Source organism: Oncorhynchus tshawytscha, linkage group LG15, assembly GCF_018296145.1.
Source record: "Oncorhynchus tshawytscha isolate Ot180627B linkage group LG15, Otsh_v2.0, whole genome shotgun sequence".
Lineage (NCBI taxonomy): Eukaryota > Metazoa > Chordata > Actinopteri > Salmoniformes > Salmonidae > Oncorhynchus > Oncorhynchus tshawytscha.
Window position 1 is genome coordinate 6,398,421 of NC_056443.1, and position 15,790 is coordinate 6,414,210.

General features: G+C 44.1%; 1 protein-coding gene across 1 annotated transcript in view; it reads left to right on the plus strand.

The window, feature by feature from the left end:
* Positions 1–15,790, plus strand: part of LOC112214284 (cadherin-like and PC-esterase domain-containing protein 1) — a 69,861-nt gene that overhangs the window by 49,004 nt on the left and 5,067 nt on the right. The window contains exons 15-16 of the mRNA XM_024372927.2: positions 12,376–12,493; positions 13,043–13,179. Coding sequence (XP_024228695.1) covers positions 12,376–12,493; positions 13,043–13,179 — 255 coding nt within the window. The remainder of the gene's footprint in view (positions 1–12,375; positions 12,494–13,042; positions 13,180–15,790) is intronic.

Consider the following 15,790-nt stretch of genomic DNA (forward strand, 5'->3'; position numbering starts at 1 on the left):
AGACCCCCCCGACCCTTGCTACACTGTGTATGTTGAAACCCTCCTCTCTTCTCTGTCTCTACCACTTGTCTTTCTATCTTCTCCCTCTCTCTGTGTGTGCATGCGTGTGTGCGTGTCAGGGCTGTTTCCTTGCCGTTGACAGGGCCAGTCTGGGTGGGATGATTTAGGGGTCTGTGATTCAGGGCAAGGGGTTAACACCCGCGGTCATCCCCTCATAATTCCCTATAGCTGCTCTAACCTAACAGTCTGCACAGAGAGGGGATGATATACAGAAAGAGATTGAAGCAACTAGAGGTACAGTACCAGTCAAAAGTTTGGACACACCTACTCATTCAAGGGTTTTTCTTTATTTTTAATATTTTCTATGTTGTACCCTTTGCCTTGATGACAGCTTTGCACACTCTTGGCATTCTCTCAACCAGCTTCACCTGGCATGCTTTTCCAACAGTCTTGAAGGAGTTCCCACATATGCTGAGCTGCTTTTCCTTCACTCTGTGGTCCAACTCATCCCAAACTGTCAGGTGATTGTAGAGGCCAGGTCATCTGATGCAGCACTCCATCACTCTCCATCACTCTCCTTCTTGGTCAAATAGCCCTTACACAGCATGGAGGTGTGTTGGGTCATTGTCCTGTTGAAAAACAAATGATAGTCCCACTAAGCACAAACCAGATGTTATGGCGTATCACTGCAGAATGCTGTGGTAGCCATGCTGGTTAAGTGTGCCTTGAATGCTAAATAAATCACAGACAATGTCACCAGCAAAGCACCATCACACCTCCTCCTCCATGCTTCACGTGGGAACCACACATGCAGTGATCATCCGTTCACCTACTCTGCATCTCACAAAGACGCAGCGGTTGGAATCAAAAATCTCAAATGTGGACTCATCAGACCAAAGGACAGATTTCCACCGGTCTAATGTCCATTGCGCGTGTCTCTTGGCCCAAGCAAGTCCCCTTTTCTTATTTGTGTCGTTTAGTAGTGGTTTCTTTGCAGAAATTCGACCATGATGGCCTGATTCACACGGTCTCCTCTGAAAAGTTGATGTTGAGATGTGTCTGTTACTTGAACTCTGAAGCATTTATTTGGGATGCAATTTCTGAGGCTGGTAACTCTAATGAATGTATCCTCTGCAGCAGAGGTAACTCTGGGTCTTCTTTTCCTGTGGCGGTCCTCATGAGAATCATGAGAAGTTCTTGAAATTTTCCGGATTGACTGACCTTCATGTCTAAAAGTAACGGCCTTCCGTTTCTCTTTGCTTATTTGAGTTGTTCTTTCCATAATATGGACTTGGTCTTTTACCAAATCAGGCTATCTTCTGTATACCCCCCACCTTGTCACAACACAACTGATTGGCTCAAACACAATAAGAAGGAAAGAAATTCCACGAATGAACTTTTAAGAAGGCACACCTGTTAATTGAAATGCATTTCAGGTGACTACCTCATGAAGCTGGTTGAGAGAATGCCAAGCTGTCATCAAGGCAAAGGGTGAATACTTTGAAGAATCTCAAATATAAAATATAGTTTACTTTTTTGGTTACTACATTATTCCATATGTTATTTCATAGTTTTGATGAGTTCACTATTATTCTACAATGTAGAAAATATTAAAATAATGAAAAACCCTGTAATGAGTAGGTGTGTCCAAACCTTTGACTGGTACTGTACCTACTACCTCACACGCAAACACACACACACACACACACACACACACACACACACACACACACACACACACACACACACACACACACACACACACACACACACACACACACACACACACACACACACACACACACACTATGGGCACATGGAGGTCCAGAGAGCAAGACTTATGTAAACTTGGCAATGCCCACATTTCCACAGTCCTGACTTAATTTCCCGCTCCTCCAACTCTCACAGCACCTGTCTATGAGGGAATATCCTGACTTGGGAATATCGCTTACCTGACAACCACAGGATTCCCGAAACCGGAACTTTCCTAACGTCATCCTCCAGGAACAAACACAACCCTCTGTCTTCCCTCTTCTCTCACCCCTCTGTTCCTCTCACGCTCTTTCTCTCGCTCCATCACTCTCTCACTATTTCTCTTTCCCCTGTTTCCCCTCTGGATCAATGCATGGGCCTCCTTGCTATTACACAGTTAAATGAGAATGGTTGTCATGAGGACATGACAGATCTCTGGTCATGAAGGAGCAGTTAGGCTTAATGGCGTCACTCCTGGATCGCTGTTATTCCCGGTGGTGTCCCTGGCAGTGTTCCTGGCACGGGGAAATGGGAATGACGTCTGAGGAGAAGTGAGGCCAGCTCATAGTGGAGGGAAACCATAATGTTAAGATGTGTGGATTATGTTGGCAGGGAGAGTGACTTGTACAGTTTAAGGCACATTATCACATGGGAAAACACTCTTGAGTTTTAAGGCATATTAACAAGCGTATTAACATGCATGTATGTTCGCACACAAATGTGGGCATACACACAGAGAGAGTAGGCTATCACAGGATGGGTTTTTCAGCTGTGCTATGTGTTTGGTTTGGCCTTGCAGTTTGATGTTTGATTATACAGTAGTACTAGAGGTCGCTTGTACATTAGCTGACATAACTCTCACATACCCTCTTCCCTTAGCCTCTTGTTCAGCATCCATCTCACTCTTTTTCTTTCTCTCTGTCTGACTCCCCCTTGTTTCTCTCGGATTCTGTCTGCCTCTCTCTCACTCTCTCTCATTCGCACTGAGCACACACACCTCTGCATATTTTTATCTTTATTTAACTAGGCAAGTCAGTTAAGAACAAATTCTTATTTTCAATGACGGCCTAGGAACAGTGGGTTACCTGCCTTGTTCAGGGGCAGAACGACAGACTTGTACCTTGTCAACTCGGGGATTCGATCTTGCAACCTTTCGGTTACTAGTCCAACCCTCTAACCACTAGGCTACTTGCCGCCCCACCTCTGCATATGTTCCTGTATGTGTCTGTTTCCTCATTATGTTTCTGGGTGGTATTGTAAACTGGTAATGAGTTGTGTACTGATCAGAGGGTGGATGTGTGGGCGTTCCGCTGCCAGAACCCACTGTTCTCCTCCTTGCCCCCCACCTCCTTTCCCCCGGAGCCGAGTCCAGCAGACGCGGGGTTCGGCGGTTCCTCCAAAGGCCCAATAAACCATGTCATAAATCGGTTATAGGAAATGTGTGCATTTGTTTCTGTGTGTGTTCTATCCCAATGAAAATGGAGCCCGTGACAACCTAATTTAACCAGTCAACAACTTACGAATGAATTGTCTCACTTTGACTAGCCAAAACATGTAGCTCTCGTTACTATGAACATACACAAGCTCCAATATCTAGCATGTACACAAATAAATAAATATTGCAAAATACTATTTACTGTCACAAAAAAGAACAGTACACATTTCAGAACGTTTGCTTATAAAGGAATATTTGAGGTCTTAGACAGTGATGGAGTGTTTAGGCCCTGCGTGTGCCAAGAAAAGCCTCCCTCTCACCAAAGCGTAAACATTGCTCTTTTGCTTTTACACGTTGCTATGGTAATGTCAAGCATGTCCAATGTGACGGTGTGGACTGTGGAATACTGTTCAGCAGCAGGCATAGCCCTGGCAATCACACCGAGGATCACCCAAATATGAATAACACCGCTGCATATTCCCTCCAATTGTCCACAAGTCTCTGTTTCCACCTTTTAATCATCACTCAATCAGTGTAGTAACTCCACCTTATAGGAAATATTTCCCATATACACTCCCGACTCTGTTAAGTGCAGATCTGTAAACCTTGATTTGGAACGGTAAAAACATAGAATCCTACTGCTATTAAACCTTTACAGATGTGGTTGGGACTTTATCCGGCTTCTGGCATGAGTAGTGGGCTCTATTAAAAAGAGAAAAGGGGGGTGTATGATCTAGTAAATGCAGCTCTACGCTCGCTCCCAATCAGAGGTTCCATTTAAGTGATTCCTGCCCCTGCGTCTCTCGTTTGTGGTCGCGGCAGGCCAATTATGGGTGCATGTTGCAATAACTGTACCATTATCCACCGAATATTCCACCAGTCACTGTTACGTTGGCTCTCCTGCCATGACGACGTCGTTCTCTGAGTTTGGGATGTCTACTACTGACTGACCGGCTCACTAAGACTCTGGGCTTACCAAGACTTCTCAATCACTTTAGTCCTCTTTCTCTCCATCTTTGTCCCTGTGCCTTTGTTCCTGTCTCTCCATCTCGATTTCTATGTCTCTCTGTTCCCGTCTTTGTCTCTCTGTGTCTTTCTCTGCGCGCTCCTAACAACAACAAAGCTCGCAATGGACTGCCCATAAGAACTGGACTGCCTAACCTTCCATTGGCCAGATCTGAGTCCCAGAAAACCAGTACAATACCAGATTTAAGTTTAATACCGGACACAAACAAACCCTTGTTGAACCTCTGGGGTTGGGTTGGGATGACTCAGTCCTGGCCTGGACTCTTGTTGTATGTTTCCCAGGTTCTCCAGTTCTGGTCCTCACTGCAGTGGATCTATAGCGCTCTCATGGCTCCATTTCACTTAGTACGGGCTTGTGTTTGCGGCTAACTCTCATATTAGCTTTAGCTACTCATGCTCTGATGATCTTTACACGGTCATAGGGACTGGTCATCTCAGCCTGCTGTTTCCAGAGGTCACTCTGTTGCCAGGTTACATCATGGTTGTGGATGTGGAGGAAGGACTGTATGGTTACAACGTACTTGAAATGACCACACCGTCATTATATGTATTATGTGATTGGTAGTAAAGTCTCCTAATGGTGGCTCTGATGGTTCAAAGTTCCTCCATGAACAGAGCGCTTTCAGGCTGAGAGTTGGGAGTGGATATAGATGAATAACCTAGTTGGGGAAGTCATTGTTTTCCCATAGAAACAGAATGCATGGAATTGAAACCGTTTTCTTTTAAAAATCCCCCGTGAAATTTCATGAATTAAAATCCGCAACATTCTGCCGCAATTGTGATTGTACTTGTAGGAATCTGTGTACATATCTTACACTGGCTGCGCTGAGAGGCTGGGAATGTGCTTGTGAGCTGCAAGGGATTGAACATTTGGCCGTGTGGATATCGCTGTGTGGCAGACATATTCCAGATTGGCTGACCATTGTTTTCTCAGGGATCTGGCTGGGTTTCTTTCCCCTTTTGACTTGGCACTTTGTCTCATTCATAGTGCCATCATGGGACTTCCTACCAAAAGGTCTTCATGTCTTTTATCATGATTTTGTTGTATACGTTTGTTCATACGTTCCAGTGTGACACATTGTACAGGTATTACTCGCTTGTATTTTTTATTGAACCTTTAATTAACCAGGAAAAGCCCATTGAGGCCCAGAGGAGCCGCCGCAACATGATACACACACACACTCTGCCCCTTGATGAGAGGAGGAAAGCAGGAGAAGGGTGTGTGTGTGTGTGTGTGTGTGTGTGTGTGTGTGTGTGTGTGTGTGTGTGTGTGTGTGTGTGCGCATGTATGCGGGTTAGAGGGTCACTGATTGATAAGAATGTGTGTGTGGTAGTAAATGTATGTTTGTGTGTGTGTGTATCATGTTGCGGCAGCTCCTCTGTGGTTCTGGGGTAGAGGTCTGAGCGTTAGAGCTGTCAGTTCAGAACTCTTCTCATTTCCTCTGTGTGTAATAAGGAACTCTTATCTGATGGCTGACCATATGCATTCTGAAAGACTGTTATACTGCTGTGTGTGTGTGTGTGTGTGTGTGTGTGTGTGTGTGTGTGTGTGTGTGTGTGTGCGTGCGTGCGTGCGTGCGTGCGCGCGCTATTCATGCAATATCCCGTATCTCCTTTGGGATATTGCTAGACATTTTTATAAGCTCTACTTTGATGTTTAGAGTGGCTGGAGACTGGTGTACACACAACAAACTTCTCAGTAGTCCGACTTTTTCTCTACCATGTCCCACAGCAATTTTCCCTGTCATTACAATCACATGATATGACAAACTTGTTTATATTCATCCCATAATTCTTTGATAGTCCTCGTCCATGCGTGACTGGCGGTAGGATTCCTCTATTCCGCTTGGACCACTGGGAGTGCGATCAGAAGACATCTGGGAAGCTCAGAGGGTGGTAGACATGAACACCCAGGGCCCTGGAGGGAACCTAGTGGAACCTGCATCCTCCCACATTCTGTGGTGTGGTTCTTGGTCACTGTATCTGTCTGCAATAATGACTTGGTGATGTAATGACTGAAGGGGAACCCATTCCATGGTTTATGGTCTATCCCTATGGTCTAATCAATGTCACTCTAACAAGGGTTGTTTATGTCTTCAAGACCATGTCCGTGTTCAACAGTTACATAGTGACCAGTGATTCATTTTGATTGGACAGCCAATGGTTTGTGAGGGCTACGGTGCATCAGAGAGGCTGGTTTGATCAGATGCATGCTTAGGGAAGTAGTAAGCATTACAGGGATGTGTGTGTGTGTCATTCTCTAATGGGTTGAATATTCCACTCTTTCATTCGTCCTCCCTAACTCCCTCCTCCCATTCATTCCCACACCGGAGAGTAAAATGTAATTTTCCCACAAGAACTAAAATAACATTTCCTCAGATCGCAGGCAGCAGTCTTGTTAACATGTCGACATTTATGAAATGCATGGCGTATATACTTCAACTCGGGTAGAAGTGAAAACAGTATTCTAGCCAGAAAATACTCTACCCTTTCGTTCTTTTCCCCTCTCTCACAAGAAACGAATAACAAAAGCCAGGACAATACACACGATTTGACAAAAATGGATGTTGTGCAGTTTTTAGGGCAAGAAAACAACTAGTCTGCCAGAGAATACTTGTCTACGTGTACGTGGCCATTTAGTGTTTTCCTTCTGTTGTTGAGATATGGTGGGGAGCCCAGAAAGACCTATGGAAAATCGAGGGTTTAGCCCCAAGCGTGACAGATAGGATTACAACCTAATAGCATCTGATCAAATCCTATTGATGACAGATTATATGAAATGCTCTTTAACCCTTTACTGTCGTGGGAATTGGCCTATATGGATAGGCCTACATTGAAATGTTTCTTACAGGAGAAATATGAAAAGCATATGCCTAACCATGGTAGCAATTGAAAGGGATCAGGTTTGAGGTTATGGGAAAATGATTAGACCAACATTGAGGACACAACAGTTCACCAAGACTGAATCCAAACATTTCACTGTTGATTGTATGTGCATTTTAACATTTACTGTACTTTGGACACATTTATTGATTAACGAAATCTGAAAACTCTCTGGATACATTCACTAACGTGGGGTAGATGCAACATAAGACAAAAAAAATGACATGGGTTTGAGTGAGAGGACTAACTGGTGTCTCCAAGTGGACACACACCTCTTCAACGTGTGCACAGTTCCTAAGTCATTTCAATACACTTTTATCTCAAAGAAGTGTCTTCAACTATAAGGTGCTTTTTTTAATCTCTCCTAGCCGTGCCTTTGAGGAACTAGAGCAAGCACACTTGTTGTTGTTTTGTTTGGAACACTGCCTTGCATCCCCTCCATCACACAATTACTGTTGTTGTATACGCAATCTAAAAACGGCCCATTTTTAATTTCAAACTGGGTCAGGTGGGCATCATTTGAAAGCTTGTTCTGCTGCTAATATGACTAGCTAAATTATAAATGACGAGGCTTTCAGAGGTCAATTTAGAGAAACAGATCGTAATTTTGTCATGCGTGCATTCTGTTCGGAACAACCCAGGGTATGACGTCAGGTCATCTCGTAGTGGTCATAAACACGTTAAATGTTAGTTTTATGATATGGAAATGTGAAGTGCACATTTGGACTCACAGGTGTTTGGCTTGCTTGTATGACATTAAATCTGTATTTATTATAATCCTCAATGTCTTTCAAAATACAATGAGTCCTCTTAATTTACAGCATTTCCCTCACTCAGACGACCACATTTTGGCAAGAGTTGCCCAATTAGCAGGAGGGATGGGGGGAACCTCTTGTCGCGCGCTGTGCTCAAGTTCAGAATGGCTGTCAGTCAAAACCCATACAGCGCTGTGAAGCGCAGAGCCTGAGGTCTGAAGTCATTTATAGCATGTTACTGTACAGCCACTGCATTCCAATTTAGGCGCTTATCCGTGCCCGAATCTGCCATTTTCAACCTGTATAAGGGTATGAGCATAAAGGGCCTCGGATGGAATCTGCATTAGGGGGAAATAGGGTCACAGGTCGCCCCACACCCGTTGTCACTGTTTTTGTTGACGTACTGAGGAGCGTCGCGCAGCATGGTACAAAGAAATGGCAGTACATAGTGTGCGACGACGTCAGAGGGGGAAAAACAGTGGTGGTTGTTTTGCGGTAACTTCTTTTGTTGGTGTAGTATCACAAACGGACGTGGCGGTTTCACCATGAAGGACTCCAGCTTTTAAGGTGGCTGTTCAAGCTGTCACAACAGGTTGTGTCAACCACCTAAAAACGGACTTTAATAACGTTGCAGATTATAAATTGTTACCTCGGAATGTCTCTCTCATTATTATATATACTGTATTGCATTTACTCTGAAGATCTTTACTGATCAATGAAACCGGTAAAGCCTAAGAGTTATTTTGCTCAAGGCTGGTATTTCAATTGTATTTCGACGATGATATTTACAACACTTTTAACTGGTTCATTTATTTTATTTCCACTGTGTTCTTTGGGAGTCAGAAGCTCTCCTATAACCATAAAATTGACTCTCTGAGGAGAGGAATCCAGCGCTTTACAGTATAACTGCCCTGAAGGAACTCTAGAGCTCTGTTGCGTTGTTGTCAGAACGTACAGTGTATTTCAGCAGTCTTTCTAGGGATTGGCCTGTCGTCTCAACAGCAGCCAACAACCACTGGGAGACCCGGCATGAAGACTGAGGTGAAAGAGATTTCCCCTAGCTTTATTGTTTTATACAGTTGTATTGTTTTATTCAGGATTGGACCGAGCCGATCTTCAGAGGAGTGATTTTTGGAGTGTGTGTTTGTACACTCCTATGCCTGGGTGTGTTTCCCTTGTGCTACTACTTCTCAAGCCGAGCGTTATCCGAGCTCCCTCTCTGCTTGCCAGATTCAGCTGGCATTCCTGCCCTACTGTTGACGCATTGACAGGAAAAGCTTGATACCCTTTTGAGACATAATTCCCCAAATATTTATTAAATCCCCAAATATTTATTATTTTGTGTGTTATTCCTTTTTCCCCCAATTAACTTTTTGTTCCGATCTCAACCCCTACTTGTCTTCCTACTAAGCTGGCTTCTCTAATGAGTAGGGTCCTTTTGGTCCTGGAGGATTGGAGTCGGTAGATTGACCAGCCTTTGTCTGCTCCAACAAAGGCAGGTAGTGGTGTCTTAACAAGGCCATTTGGCACAGAGACAAGCAGCTATGATCTAATGGAGAGCACGGTTGGATTAGCTGTGTGTGTGTGTGTGTGTGTGTGTGTGTGTGTGTGTGTGTGTGTGTGTGTGGGTGTGTGTGTGTGTGTGTGTGTGTGTCGGGGATTAGCACTCCCTTGTATCGAGGTTGGTTAGCATAGCTCTTTGATCAATGCAGATTATTGTAGTGTTGGACTCAGACCCTTATAACCAAGTCACCCCCCCCCCACCACACACACACACACACACACACACACTACATTCTCCTCTGAAGTACTGCTCTCTAATCCCTCGGTGGCCACAAACCATCTCTTGTTTTTCAGCACTTTATTAACCGAATGTGACGTTAGGAGAGTCCTATTGGGGAGCCTGGCTGAGAATTGATGGTCCATGAATCAGGGGTTTTCACTGAGGGCTGGTGTCGGGGGGTGCTATTAAAGCTCCCTGTTGGAGAATTATTTTTAATTATTTTTTATTTTTAAGGGGGAGAGAACTTGACATCAGATAAATGCTGGTCTATATGCGTTGAGAGAAAGAGAGGGAAAAAGATTGAGAAAGGGCAGAGAAAATATATATACTGTATATACAGATCTCTTTTACGTGGCAGCGAGACTCTCCGGTCCGTTTTAAGAAGAGGGATGGAGGGAAGGATGAAAGGTGGCCGCGGTGCGTTTCCTCCATAACGGCGGTTGGGCCGTGGCCCCAGGCGGCTCCCTCAGACCCCAGGGCCTCTGTGTTTGTGGCGTGTACACTGTGCACAGGTACGAACAAGAAAATCCCTGTTAAGTTGTCTTGTGGCACTTTGTTGAGAGCTGCGCCGGAGCCGTGGGGAATGTGGTGTGGACGTGTGAACTGAAGACCCTCAGAGGGAGGTTGGGTGGGTGTGTGTGTGAGGTTCAGTTTCTTCATGGCCCTTTTGAAAGGGGAAGTGTATGTGTGTAAGTGTGTGTGTGTGGGGGGGGCATCTATGTTTGTGTGTGTGTGAGGTTCAGTCGCGCCGCAAGCCCGATATAAGAGGAGGGGCCTGGCGGTGTCTCTGTACTCAGGGCCAGACGGTCGGGCGGCTCCCACGGGGGCCCCTGCGATACGTAGCTTCCCGGCCGCTGTCATTCATCTGGTTAGGTTTGTTTGACCTCTGACCCCTCACCTCGAACCATTTGAACCCCCACCACCACCAACCTCAAGGAGAGGGACACAGCGCCCACCGCCAAGCTCTCTAATACCGAAGGGAAGAGAGTGATGGAGAGAAATGAGCTGAGTAAAGAAGTGAAAGATTGTGAGAAAAGAGAGGGCCCAAAGAGAGATGGAAACACAGTGAGTGAGGTAATGGCAGAAAGGTCATTACCATTACCTGGTAATTACGGGTTAAATAAAATAAAAATTGAGACGGGGATGACTCAGTGGTCGGAGACTGGTTTTACAGTAACTGCCTCCCATAACTCAAACAGAGAGGGGAAAACATGATCATTCCTATCAGTACACAACTACAGCTATGAAAGCCTTTGACAATGGAGATTTCCATCGTCTATATGGTTGCATAAATGGTCAGATGAGTTGAATTGTTGAATTCATATGGTCATAAATCTACCCCAAACTTCCATTTGCGTTACTGTGTTTCATTCTGACAACATGGATACTAGAACAATAGCACTGAATGGATACTAGAACAATAGCACTGAATGGATACTAGAACAATACCACAGAATGCATACTAGAACAATAGCACTGAATGGATACTAGAACAATAGCACTGAATGGATACTAGAACAATACCACAGAATGCATACTAGAACAATAGCACTGAATGGATACTACAACAATAGCACTGAATGGATACTAGAACAATAGCACTGAATGGATACTAGAACAATAGCACTGAATGGATACTAGAACAATACCACAGAATGCATACTAGAACAATAGCACTGAATGGATACTACAACAATAGCACAGAATGGATACTAGAACAATAGCACTGAATGGATACTAGAACAATAGCACTGAATGGATACTACAACAATAGCACTGAATGGATACTAGAACAATAGCACTGAATGGATAATAGAACAATAGCACTGAATGGATAATAGAACAATAGCACTGATTGGATACTACAACAATAGCACAGAATGGATACTAGAACAATAGCACTGAATGGATACTAGAACAATAGCACTGAATGGATACTACAACAATAGCACTGAATGGATACTAGAACAATAGCACTGAATGGATACTAGAACAATAGCACTGAATGGATACTAGAACAATAGCACTGAATGGATACTAGAACAATAGCACTGAATGGATACTACAACAATAGCACTGAATGGATACTAGAACAATAGCACTGAATGGATACTAGAACAATAGCACTGAATGGATACTAGAACAATAGCACTGAATGGATACTAGAACAATAGCACTGAATGGATACTAGAACAATAGCACTGAATGGATACTAGAACGATAGCACTGAATGGATACTAGAACAATACCACAGAATGCATACTAGAACAATAGCACTGAATGGATACTACAACAATAGCACTGAATGGATACTAGAACAATAGCACTGAATGGATACTAGAACAATACCACAGAATGCATACTAGAACAATAGCACTGAATGGATACTACAACAATAGCACTGAATGGATACTAGAACAATAGCACTGAATGGATACTAGAACAATAGCACTGAATGGATACTAGAACAATAGCACTGAATGGATACTAGAACAATAGCACTGAATGGATACTACAGCAATAGCACAGAATGGATACTAGAACAATAGCACTGAATGGATACTAGAACAATAGCACTGAATGGATACTAGAACAATAGCACTGAATGGAAACCACAACAATAGCACTGAATGGATACTAGACTACAACATCATCTCAACATGGAGTTCCCTCAGCCTCCCAGTACAATGGACCATTCCTCATAATCTCATCTCTCTCTCTCTCTCCCTGTGCCTACGCAGGACTGTGGCCTGGTGGTGCAACCAGATCAGCCCTGTGGTTTGGAGCCACTCCCTGGGCCACTCTCTCCAGGCGAGCCCCAGGCCCCAACTCGGCCCTGCATCTCTGGGGATGTACCAGGTCTGTCCCCCATCAAAGATATCACTTCACATTGTTTTTATAGATTACATTTCCTACATAGCTGAAAGGCTTTATGAATTACTGTCAGAAAAATTATTTTACTACAGGATCCTCAGAAATGTTCTACTTAGAAATAATTCTCATCGCTCTGAAATGTTATACATACGTGCCCAGTTGTCCATATGAAACCCTGCTGTGTGTGTATCTGTACAAGGCTGATTTAAGCAGCCAACACACTCTGCCCTTTGATTGAAGTGCAAAAGGTCAGAGGTTAAACGCAGCTATTAAATCCAATATCCTACCCTGCAGGGCAGAGAATAAATGTCAGCAGGGAGAGCAATGTGACGTGTCTGTGAAGAATTATAACTCTCACAATGTGTGAGAGTTGTGAAAAGTCTGTCTAGATTTTGTTCATGGAAATAGTTTATTAATGAATATAGATGTGTTTTTTGGAGCAGGAACAATTAACCACTTCATTCACTTGTGGTTGTCTGATTGCCTGTCCTTCTCTCTTCATTTCTTTCCTTCCCTCTCTTTTTCTCTACCCAGGTCGTTGGGTGGTTCCTTGCCTCAGCTGTGCCGACAACCGGACCTGTGACTGGAGAGAGGTTGTCTGGCAACCCGAGGGCTGTTACCACCCCTTGCTGGACCTCCCCCAGCTGCAGGACTGCATGATGTACAGGAAGGTAAGCCCTAAGGCAGGGGTAGGCAACTAAATTCATCAGTGGGGTGATTTTTGTCAAGGTGGATGGTCGTGGGGCCAGAACATAATTATAATAATTTTTTTAACTGCAAATTGACCACAACTAAGCCCAAAAATGGATTTTTTGAAAAAAGAACAATCATGTCATACCTTGTTTACACTGAGACACAATCACATACACTACATGGTCAAAAGTACACCACTCCATGGTCAAGTAGCCGCACACTAGTCTAAGATCACCATGCACAATACCAAGCGTCGGCTGGAGTGGTGTAAAGCTCGCCGCCTTTCGACTCTGGAGCAGTGGAAACTTGTTCTCTGTTCTCGCTACAGCATACAATGACATTCTAGACGAGTCTGTGTTTCTAACTTTGTGGCAACAGTTTGGAGAAGGCCCTTTCCTGTTTCAGCATGACAATGCCCCCGTGCACAAAACTAGGTCCATACAGAATGGTTTGTCCAGAGCAGTGTCAAAGAACTTGACTGGCCTGCACAGAGCCCTGATCTCAACCCCATCGGACACCTTTGGAATGAATTTGAACGCCGACATCGAGCCAGGCCTAATCATTCCTCAACCTCACTAATGCTCTTGTGGCTGAGTGGAAGCAAGTCCCCACAGCAATGTTCCAACATCTAGTGGCAAGCCTTCCCAGAAGAGGCTGTTATAGCAGCAAAGGGGGAACCAACTCCATATTAATACCCATGATTTTGGAATTAGATGTTTTGACAAGCAGTGTATGTCCATAGTCCATGACCTGAGTTCAGGCACTGCTCTCATGTCCCTAGCTAGCTCTCTTCTCAGGTTACTGTCCCACAATCTACTAACAGTACAGATTAGAAATTAGCTTGTTCCCCAAAAACGGGAGGTAGGTGGGGCAGGTTAGCAGCGGGCGCTAACTGGGTGCTAACTAGGCGCTAACAAGGCCCTCCAGCTGAGTCATAAAAGACGACACATGGATCCAGACAGACAGCAGCGCCGACAGATTCAGTGAGAGTGATAATATTTTCCACATGCATAAAACTTTCGCATGTGTGCATACACACACACACACAATGTCTATGTTTGTGAGAGATATTGCACAGGGGATAACATAATGATATGGAAGCCAGCTGTACTGGTCAGGCTCTTTAGAGTGTGCTTGGTCAGCACTGTGTGAGAAAGGTGTGGGCAGATATGTGTGTTAAGACTCCGCTCACCATCATGCATCTGGTCTAAAGATGGACCAGAGATGATCATGTAAGGTAACAAGACAAGCCAGTGTCTAGCACATTTCCCTAGTGAGTTAATTTGATGGCTAAGCCATCCCTCAAACATCTCTGTTTTTCTTTTTCTCTCTCGCTCTTTCCCTCTCATTGAAGCCAGGTGGAGAGGGTAGATGAGGTAGGCTATGGTATGATGCCTCTGAGGTGAGAGAGTGGGGTTTATGTGACGCTGTATGAATAGGTCTGTAAACCCAGCAAGGGTTGGCAGAGCTGAGGACAGGATGAGTGGTGGAGGGACAGAAGCAGAAAATTGTATGAACTAAAGTCTTAGCCTTTAGTTCAAATCCTCCAGTAATGCTAATGGGAGGGCATGTAGTTTGCTGCACTAGTGTCACAGTACGGAGCGGCCCTCAGGGACGTAAAGCCATTAAACCAACCTGGGAAATATATAAGGCATAATAGGTATATATCTTATTTAAAGTTTTTTAGCGGGGACTCCATTTTGTCTGGCAGAATTTCTGGGGCCCTCATTTTGTCTGGCAGAATTTCTGGGAGCCCCATTTTGTCTGGCAGAATTTCTGGGGACCCCATTTTGTCTGGCAGAATTTCTGGGGACCCCAATTCTTTCCCAATAATTTATTGCGCTCCCACTCCAAATCTAATGACACAACCTTAAAATTGGTCAATTTAGATTTTTACATCAACAAAATAACTTTGATTCATTGCATTTTCATATTTTATCAAAATGAAAGGAAACCAATAAACACATTTACTCAATAAAATTGCATCGTTCAAATAATCATTCTCAAAAAAAAAAAAAACATTTTGGCGACCCCACTGCAGTTTGCGACTCCGGCTTTGAATACCACTGCCTTAGAGCCATAGTAGGTATTACAGTCCTAGGGCTTTCGATAGGCTTAGTCAAATCTCTCTAGGGAATGTGGATAGTGGTTTAATGAAAGCTGTCTCTGGTGAATGTGGGTAGTGGTTTGTGAAAGAGTTGCCAGTTACTTCCAGGTCAGAGGTCAGTGTGGGGCTTTAGCCACTTTAGCTCACATTGCAGCTACATTTAATAAAGCCTCTCAACTTCCTGTCCTCACACACCCTACCCAGTCTACCCCTTTGTCTTTTCACATTTGAACTCTTGACTGTTTCTGACAGGAGACTTTAATATGGATCTGTATCAATAGTGATTTGATGCATGAGTTACGAGTTACATCAGTTTGCTCCAGATGTCGTGTTTGTTACATTTCTCTGGACTTCCCCATTTTCTCATCAACAGATTTGGACAATCAGAAGCTTTTCACAAAGATGAGATGTTTGCCACCTAAACTACAGTCCATCTGTTTTGGCTCTGTTCTGTGTTTGAAAAGGCTCTTTCACACACTCTG